The following is a 9,898-nucleotide window of genomic DNA, read 5'->3' as shown; positions in this document are numbered from 1 at the left end:
TTTTTACATGTACAGAAGGAGCTCACTCCAATCCCTCTGATAATGAAAATCAACTTGATATTGTAGATCAAAATTTTAGCTTCGTATATAAGCAGTGAAGCCATGCAATATGCAGTGCGAAATAGCAACTAGCTATGTGTCCTGCCAAGTGCCAAAGAAGGCAATATGTGTGTACTGAATATAATGGCACATATATATAAAATACAACTGCCGTCCACGTTTCCGTTGCCGACACGATCAGAAGTTGCTGCTGTTCTGGTTTGGTCCTCATCGCAGGTATGAATTTCATTATTTTTTCTCTATTCGATTTTATAGTATTCAAATGGTGTCTTGCTTTAGAGGTTTGGAGCATTGGGTAAATTGAATTGAATTGAATCTATAAATTTCTTTTGAATTTCCCTTTGAATGTTTCTGGTTTTGAAACTCGCTTAGGAGCATGAGTAGCTGCTTTATTCTTCTCTGTATTTGTCAACTTTACTTTTCTCTTCACACCACTTTCAATGAGACTTTTGTGCCGACTTTTCTTGAACATTTTACTTCCTTCTTCCTTTCCTCCATTTGAATTTCTATCACTAGAATGCCTACTTCTCTTGACTAACCTTAAGCCATGGTTGCTGGTAGTAATAGACTCATGGGGTTCATTTTCACTTGGTAAGTCCGACTCAAATTTCTTATCCCTCTTTCTCTTTTTATGTTTAACCAAAGTAATACCTTGGGTATCTGAACTTTTGGGCTTCCTTGAATTTGGCCTACACAAAAAGAGGATAGGACTCTAGTTGAACTTCCAAGAAACAATAAACCACCTTACAAAATCAAATTATTTCACAGAAATTAGAACATACCCTTTAGCAGATGAATCCTCACGCATATTTTCTGTACCATTGGAGGTTGTCTCACTTGATTTACCATGTCGATTCTGCATGAAAAAGGCACCATGACAAATTTTCATTGGACATGGAAAAGCAGCTACTGATGGACCATTTACAAATATAAGCAGTACTGATGGACCATTTACAAATATTACAAATTTTAAGAGCGCTTAAAATCAATTAAAAAGTTGAAATAATATACAAATTTCCGTAAGTTACAACTCATGAATTTTAGTTTCAAAATAAAATCTGCCTGCCTTTTCCCTTTCATAGACGTTTTTCTTTTTCTGAAGTATCCTGATGTTCTATGTTCATGCAAACTATGATTCACAAAGCAAATTCACACTATCAATTTCTTCAAACAACCTTGCTAGCTTTCATCCAATATGTACATATTCAAGAACAAGTCACCTCATAAGAGTTATGATATAAAGGAGAGAAGCGGGAAAACAATAATCAGAGGAACAAAAAGGCATCAATTGCCGAAATCCACTCGGTAACAATTTTTATAGTTCAGAAGAAACACGCGGCTTACAGATTGTGTAATGTCTCATTCAAGCCATTTCTATCCTAATAAAAATCTAATCATTCAAATTGTCAATCTTGGTGTGAACTTTTATGCCCCGATGCCACAAACATTCATACTTAGGCATGTGTCAGTGACATATGGCCTATGGCTAGGTACAGTACTGTCAAATTCTTTTAATATAAATACTGAAGGAGTTACCTCTAGAACTGTCTTGAGAAAACTGTGATACTTCTCTGGGGTAACCCGTTTGACAGCAGCAGAACTACACTTCCGTAATAATATTTCAAATATGACAGTGACCTGTATAAAATCAAGAACATATTCTTTATTTCTAGCAAATTATACAGATGAATTTGTTCATGTGCATGTGTATGTATCTGACCACACCATGTGTACATTGGAATTTAACATTAGAAATTGCACCATGCCTTTGATCTAAAATGATGTCTAGAAACAGATGACCAGGGGACGATTGCAGTAATGATGTCTGAGACAAATTGCTGCAACTCGTTTGCTTGTAAAGAAGATACCATGACTTTTACAAAGCCCAAGACAGCCTGTTGCAGTTATAAGATTAAATTCAACAATAACGGAAAGATGACCAAAGCACAAACTGATCTTGAAAAAATAATAGAACACTTACCTTTATTATTTCCACGTCTTTGGTTTGCAGCAAAGATAAGAAAGAAGGGACAAGTTCAGGAACAGAGAGACAAAGATTTGTATCCTTATATACCAATACAGAGAGCGCAGACACTGCTCCGCTTTTAATGTGAGGGGAAGAACCAGAAAGATACCCCATGATCTGTATATTGTTGAGTATTATGTCAATATATATTCCATAAAAAAATGCACTTACTCAACTCCAACTCTTGCATCATAAAATTTTGTGAATGCAACAATTTCATCCAGCACACACAGTATGAAGGCTACATTGGCTGCTTTAAACTTTTTACGCAAGTGATTTTCTAATAAAATAAGCAAAACAAAAGTATCACTTGTATAATATGTACTTACCATGTTGACCAGTTTCTGATATGGTTCAATAGGATCAACACCTGATGTGTCCCTCAAGCTAGAACTAATATTCAAGAGTAAATCATAGGCTGCTTTTCTAGCTTCATCACTTCCCTACAGGGTTCAATTGGATGAGTTAGCACAACAGCTACCACCCCTGCTCATTGACTCAATACTGAAGTCAATAAATGTGTATGCCATGTACTTTATACTTACATCTTTCAATGTGAGAATGATTTCATTAAGAATAAGGAAAGCCTTTGAGTTCTCATCTTCCTCTAAACTAATCTGCATAATACATATATAGAAAAATCAATTTGATTCAACGAAAGTCAAAAAGAAACTTTCTCAATATGCAAGCATGACTCAGGCTTATTGGTTAAGAAATTTTCTTTATATATATATATATGCATCATGCCAATAAGGAAATAAATGTCGTCTATATCAGTTACCATTAACCAGACAAATAAACAGGGTAATTGAAAGATTAGAACTTGGTTATGAACAGAACCCAACCAACACTCTACAAATTTTATTTTCTTTTGGTTTTATTTTATTTAACTTTTTTTTTGCGTGTGTGTGGATACGTGCTTTCTTTTTTCTTTTTCTTTATCCTTTTTTTTGTGGGAAGGGTGTGGTGGGGGATTAAAAGATAAATATAATTAACAGAAGATGACAACAAATCCTTTTAATAACAGCAGAAATAAAAGCCTACATTATACATGTGGAGCCATTCAAACCAACTAACTGATGCTCTGTTCAATGTTGACTCCTTAAGATAACTTTGACATTACTGGTATATACATCCACAAGATACTAGAAGCATAACATACAAATTTTGAATAAAAGCACTATTAATAGCGAAAATTGGATAGAAGTTGGAAAAATATCATTTAGACACATCTTGAATGCCGTGCTATAATTGAACAAAACCATGAAGCCGATGATAGAAAAATAGAAAAAAGGGATTCTCACCTTCATTGTGCGAACCATCAGAGAGTGGAAACAAGTATATCGACTTCTAAGATATACAATATCAGTTGAAGGCTTTAGACTGATCAATAAATCGATCAGCTCTGTATATCGAGAAGAAGAAAAGGCATGATCCTGTGTCATGTATCAACAACACTCAGATACATAAAATAAAACATAAATGAAACAGAAAAATCTTGGGCAAATGCAGACCTCCAAAATTTTGCTCAAAGTGTTGTATGCTTCACAATGAACGCTCTCATCAGTTGCCTGCATATTAAAAGTGGATTTCCCTTTGTTCAGAAAATTATATAGGATAGTCAAATGAATAACTAAGACGAATAATAATGGAAGAAAGATTATAATGTACTGCTAAATCTGAGAATTACCTGGAACGACTGTACTGCTAAATTATATATTAACTCTATAAGATCATCCTTGGCTCCTTCAACAAGACAGGATGCTATTTCCAAAATCAAACACCTGAGCAAATAAAGAATTCTTGACTTTTACCAGTTATATAATAATAAATTGAAAAACAGGAGCTAATTTGAAGTGTATGCACTTAAGGATTCCTAAATTCTGCAATTGAAATAACAATAGTTCAATATTTCGTAATTAAACATTTTCAGGAAATGTAGCAGCTCAATGACATTCTCATCAGAAAACATATCAGGTTAAGAACAACTCCTGTTCATTCAATCCAGTTGATAGCATAAATATTGCTACAAACTGCAAAGGACAGATAACGGACGGAGTTCTTGGATCAGTATTACCAATCAATCACTCCATTGATTTCCTATGTGTTTCCATGGCATGATTCTCAGTTTCAAAATGGTTCATACATAATCTTCTTCAAAAGGGAGTATTTAACCTTTGTGGTCAACAGGACAATTGCTAGTTCATCTAGTGAACTAATTCTACAGAAAAATCTAGCTGAGAAGGACAAAGCCTTGTTTTGTGGTGGAAAAAAGAGAGGGGGGATTAAACAAGAAACACGTGAAAAAATACAATGACAAGAGATCCTCCTTATGAGAGGAGAGTAGGAGAAAAAAATTGAAATGTAATTCTCATCCAGTTAAAAGGATTCTGAGCTTTAAGATTTTGTAACCAAGCCCCGATAGTATACAAAAAAATTCAATCAAATTCATATGGCTTAATTATTTAAAATATTCTAAATTCTAATCAAGTTTCTATACTATACAAATCCAGCAAGGCTAGTCACCAAAAAAATAAAAATAAAAATAATAAAAAAATCAAGCAAGGCTAATCTATAAGAACTAGTCTAAGTTACAAGGGACACCCAGAACTTAATAATATATCAAATGAAGTACTCCAGAAAAAGTCAACAATCACAGGACAATGCTAGAAAAAAGTGATAGTAACTATGAGTTCACCCCAAACATAGCAGACATTAGGGCAAACAGCCCTTTTATGGCGTTCAAATCAGCAAAATGTCAATGATATTAATTATGTAAGGGTGTGTTTTGAACAAAATATTTTTAGAATTGATTTGATTTTATTTGAAATGAATTGAATTTAAAATGAATTATTGTGTTTGGAATCAATTATGTAAAATAGGAATTCATTTGATTTACAAATAGATGTAATGATCTGATTTTACCTCTTTATCCTTTATTTACCACACAATCATCACAACCAATAACCGCCGCCGCCAACATGGCGATAACCAGACCTCTACCACCTCTTCCCGTCTCCAAACCCTTCTATTTTATATTAATACCTAAAGGGTTTAAAATGACTACTTTTTTAACAAACCAAATCATTTTAACTCCAACCAAATTATCTCAAAAATAAGAAGATTTGAGACGTGTTATAAAGCGAATTCATAGGATTTACAAATCAGTTCAATTCCTGTTTGTTTATTAATTCCAAACCAAGAATTTAATTTTGACATCAAATTAATTCTAATTCCATTGTGTTCCAAACACATCTAAGCAAATCTGTACAGGTAAAAGATTTGTCTTTACTCATTAGAGGGAACTTTGGACTTCCAAAAGGGGTTATCAAGGTGGAATGTTTTCGTAATTAGTTAATAACTGGAGATAAGAGTTTCAACTAAACAAAACAGAGATTCCATGGCCTTTTATTTAGGCTAAACAATAAAAGAGCATTATCAAGGAAGATAAATATTATGAAAAAGTTATAATTTAGAACTAGATTCCAGCACATTAAATATTGTGGATATGAGAATTATGGAAGGAAGATAAGCAATAGAGACAAGAAAAGACCAGATTAATAGAAGAATGTCATACCCAATAGACCTACCAAAAATTAAAACAAGAACTATCACCTGGCTTCAAGGAAATAAAAGACTTAAGAAAGATAGCTTGGGTAGCAATACTAGCATCGAAGAAATACAGAAGACGAATTATTGACAGGCACTACATCATTATCATTGATATAAAATACATGTATAAATCAAGCACTAAATTCACCTCTTAGAATAATTCTCCATTTTGCCAAGTTTGCTATCTAACACTCCACTGTCGCTCGTCAGCATTTCAATGTTGCCTTCACAATCCGTAAACTTAAACTTATCAAGAAAAGAGAGAAACATCTCTTTGATCACAGAGGAATCAGTGATAGAAGCCAGGCACCCAATGGCTCCCTAATAAAAAAGAGATTAAATTAAAATTCAAACAATCCAACACTACTTTTTTCTCATTACATGAAGCAAATAATGATGCAAGAGACATACAGAAGGAATCATGACAAGTCGCAAACCAATGTAAGGGATAACAAAAGTAAGATACAAAATGGCCCAAGCCAGAGTACTGCTCAAACCAAAATTTCTCCAAAATTAATTTAAGAGGCCCAGGTAGAGTTCCGTTAATAAATTATTGAGTGAACAAATAAGTCATGCATTTTATAGGACGAACATAAGCAGAAGTGTGGGAAAATAAGTCAAATAAGATATATTGCCTGACCTTCAAAGAAAAGCGCATCTCAGGCTGTGAAGCAATAAATAAATCTGACAAAATAGAAAGCAACTGTCTTGAACAAGATGCCAAAGACTTGATGTTTCTGGTAGCAGCTTTCTTAGAATATGCAGGTTGCACACCAAACTCTAATTCAGAATCACATACTGCGTGGCAATTTGACTCGCTCTTTTTAGGAATAAGTACAGCTTTGTTCTCATTCACAAGAACCTAGACAATGTTCAGGAACATTTACAAAGATATTCAGTTAAACAAAATATAGAAATATAACCGCCGAAAGCTCACAGGTCACCAGTTGTATGCAAGAGAGATGTAACCTGTAATGCCATGAAAACGTTTTCATGCATGGAGGGCTGCTTTTTAAGAAAAGAAACAAGAACATCAGAGAGACTTGCAAAATTTTGGTGAGTATCATTTGCATGACGACAAAAACTGGGTAGCAATCCCCATAGTTCATGGGCTCGAGTCAACAGATCTTCACTAATCCGTGTCTTCTTGACTGGAAAAAATGTTGAAAAACTTGCTCAAGAACTTGATATTAGTGGTTATGTCATAGAATAGGAATTGCATAGATACCAGCAAAGGGCAAGATATATGAAGTCAGAACAACAAACCATTGAGACAAATTTAGTACTTTTAACTATGCCCCCCTCCCCTCTCTTTTTTTTTCTTTTGAAATGGGAAAGAAATGCCAGTCACTTTTTACAAACTCAAATTAGATTATCTCAAGAAACTTCTCTGATGTGAAAGCTGATGTCAATTTTTTCAATGAAGCACTTTGTCTAAATACCATACTGGGGTCCCTTTTTGTATTATCCTTAATAAAACTCTTTTTTTTATCCCCACCTAGTGGGACAAGGTTTTCTTCTTGTTGTTGTTGAAACTTTTTTTATAAAAAAAAATTACCATATTGATGTATGACAAGATGCATCAATAACAATCATTTGTCGCCAGCTGCTTCGCTATTATGGATGAGTTATTTTCAGTTTTTCACGCTATTGTAGCATGAGTGCTACCGTATCAGTATTGCCAACATTTATTGGGATTAATTGTATTGACCTCCCAAGGTACTGCTTACTGCCACCCATCTTGTTTATGAAAGTATACTTACTCCCATGCTATGCTATTTATTTTTTTATATTAAAAAAAATTCAATGAGATGAGGGGAAGGATAATACAAAATGGGGATACGGAATCCCCCATACAGAAACAAAACAAAACAAAAGATTAATCTATAAAGCATAGCTTTCCAATCTCTCAACATGTCTGAGAGGGAAATTCTGCTATATAGATCATGAGCTTTACACCAAAACCCATGCTATGCTATTTTCAAACGAGCATTGTGTAGGAAGTGTGCAAAGATTGGGGTGTAACATGTAATATCTTATACAGATTAGGATCTAAATGCTAAACAAAAAAGCTCATATGTAATAAGTACTAAACTAATGAGATGACCAATATTCTGAAAATTTACTCTAATTCATAAGATCAAGTAGCAGTAGGCTTCCAATAGCTTTTTGCTACCTTCAGTGAAGGTAACTTACGAACCACAAAACATGCTTTCAAATTTCAATTCCTCTACCAGCTGAAAAAGGAAAAAAAAAACTGCCCATAGCACTAGGAAAATTATGGCAGAACACATTTGGACAGTGGGTATAGATGCACAAGTGGGAAGCATACCTTTGCGACTAGCCTTCTTAAAGGATTTTGCAAGGGGCACAATATGCTCCATGTAGTAAGCAAGTGAGGATCCGGTAACATATCTCTTCAAGATTGGTACTAGCCAAATATTTGAATAAGCAAAGCTGCGTTCATCAAGAGTGATAGGCACAATTTCAAGAAATCTCTCTACCCCCATAACAATAATAGCAGAACCAATGCATTTCTGAAGCTGCATAAATTTGAAAAAATGACCTGATCAGTAAAGCAGCTCTAATTTAAACTGTAAATTGTATATAGTAATAACAAATTTCTGATAGCAACCAAAACAGAGAATTAATTAAACTAATGAACCTCTAACAAAAACCTGCCCCACCATTTGGTCTTAAAGCTTGTGATCATTTTAGATGACTTTTGCTCAAACATGTAGAGAATGGATAGGTATGTTTATTGATCTTGTGTTGGTTTTTTGCTTTTGTACCTCGCATCTTAGTTATATTCTTCACTAAAAAAGTAAAAATAATAATAAAACAAAGGTATAGCCAAAATAAAGTCTTTAACCAATACTTACATGCTCATTATTAACATTTCCTCCAGATGTTTGAATCATCAATTCAGCAAGTTTAAGCACAATATTCCTCATAAAGACAACTGAGTGTTCTCCTAGAAGCAAGGATTATAAGATAGTAAGAAAGGGACATGTAGGCGGTGTAGCTCTAGTGCTCTTTTCAGATCAATAAATTTTACTGTTGATAAACCTCAAACAGCAGTATACCAATAGCAGAGGATAAGACATTATACATTTGACAAAGAACAAATATAGAGAGATGTCAACACAATAAAGAGCTTCAACCCATTAGCACAAGTGAATATGATATAATATAGTAATAATATACACGCACACAAATAAACAAAAAGGAATAAGATACAGTTAAGCACTTGACTTGGATAAGGTGTGTTGACAAAGACAGAATCTTCATTAATAAAAATATTTTCTTTAGATCACAAATGCAAAAGATAAATGAGACTCTAATGGCTTTAAAATAGAAATGAAGCTATCCAATCTCTTTGAATATCAGCACCCCTAAAACAAGCAAAAGTAACACCATAAAAGCAAAGCTATCTGAAAACCATTTTAAAGGGCAATAAAATACAACAGACAACAAAACATACTATATACATTAGAGAACAGCACAAATTGCATATATGGTAGAATAACATGAAAATAGATTCTTATATGGTAAGAATATATAAGTTATAAGATAGACAGTTCCATACCAAGCTCAAAAAATAAAACAGATATGACGGACACAAAATGCTCAGTAGGAATTCCAGCAGCAGCAGAAATGGCATTTTCAAAAACTGCACATGTTGAATTTACTGCATTTCCTTCCATGTTTTCCTGACTACAATTATCAAATCTTTGATCCCCACTACTTGTCAAACTTTGGGGACCAAGATGATGCTTGAGCACATCCTTCAAAATACTCGAAGCCTGCACTGCAGTGTTTCCCTCTAAATTTAGTAGACCTGAGCTCAACATATGCAGCTTGAGTCAACTCAGAAGACCATAAAAAATTAGAATATATATAATAAAAACAGCATTACTGAAATAGAAAAAACTTAGCAACATTAGTCTCACAATACAGTCATCATCTTAATACTGAAGGAAAAAACAAATCAACCTTCATATTCTGCATACACTTTATCAAAATGTACATTCAGAAGAAATTAAATGAAAGATAGATTGCACAACAATGTCCCAATCCCCACATGACATAATAAAAAAATTTGACACTTTGATGTTAATCAGTAAACTGTAATAAATTTGTTTGAATTTAAAGTAAAATTTAAAATTCAGTCATTTCGAACTTTGAGCACATAACAAG

The 9,898-nt window shown here is 33.7% G+C and overlaps 1 protein-coding gene across 2 annotated transcripts in view; it reads right to left on the bottom strand.

The window, feature by feature from the left end:
* The window catches only part of LOC107625429 (RRP12-like protein), an 11,975-nt gene continuing 2,384 nt past the window's right edge, over window positions 308–9,898 (bottom strand). For both annotated transcript variants that reach the window (XM_016328060.2, XM_021115940.1), the window contains exons 3-18: window positions 9,288–9,539; window positions 8,581–8,672; window positions 8,031–8,241; window positions 6,668–6,849; window positions 6,339–6,560; window positions 5,847–6,019; window positions 3,777–3,870; window positions 3,601–3,657; window positions 3,391–3,522; window positions 2,632–2,703; window positions 2,416–2,529; window positions 2,042–2,203; window positions 1,827–1,955; window positions 1,597–1,698; window positions 843–916; window positions 308–749 (exon numbers count right to left, since the gene is read on the bottom strand). In XM_016328060.2, coding sequence (XP_016183546.1) covers window positions 377–749; window positions 843–916; window positions 1,597–1,698; window positions 1,827–1,955; window positions 2,042–2,203; window positions 2,416–2,529; window positions 2,632–2,703; window positions 3,391–3,522; window positions 3,601–3,657; window positions 3,777–3,870; window positions 5,847–6,019; window positions 6,339–6,560; window positions 6,668–6,849; window positions 8,031–8,241; window positions 8,581–8,672; window positions 9,288–9,539 — 2,441 coding nt within the window. In that variant the 3' untranslated portion in view covers window positions 308–376. The remainder of the gene's footprint in view (window positions 750–842; window positions 917–1,596; window positions 1,699–1,826; window positions 1,956–2,041; window positions 2,204–2,415; window positions 2,530–2,631; window positions 2,704–3,390; window positions 3,523–3,600; window positions 3,658–3,776; window positions 3,871–5,846; window positions 6,020–6,338; window positions 6,561–6,667; window positions 6,850–8,030; window positions 8,242–8,580; window positions 8,673–9,287; window positions 9,540–9,898) is intronic.

The sequence above is a fragment of the Arachis ipaensis genome, chromosome B02 (genome assembly GCF_000816755.2).
Source record: "Arachis ipaensis cultivar K30076 chromosome B02, Araip1.1, whole genome shotgun sequence".
In the NCBI taxonomy this organism is placed as follows: Eukaryota; Viridiplantae; Streptophyta; class Magnoliopsida; order Fabales; family Fabaceae; genus Arachis; species Arachis ipaensis.
Note: the sequence above shows the minus strand (reverse complement) of the source record. Positions and strands in the feature narration are given on the sequence as shown.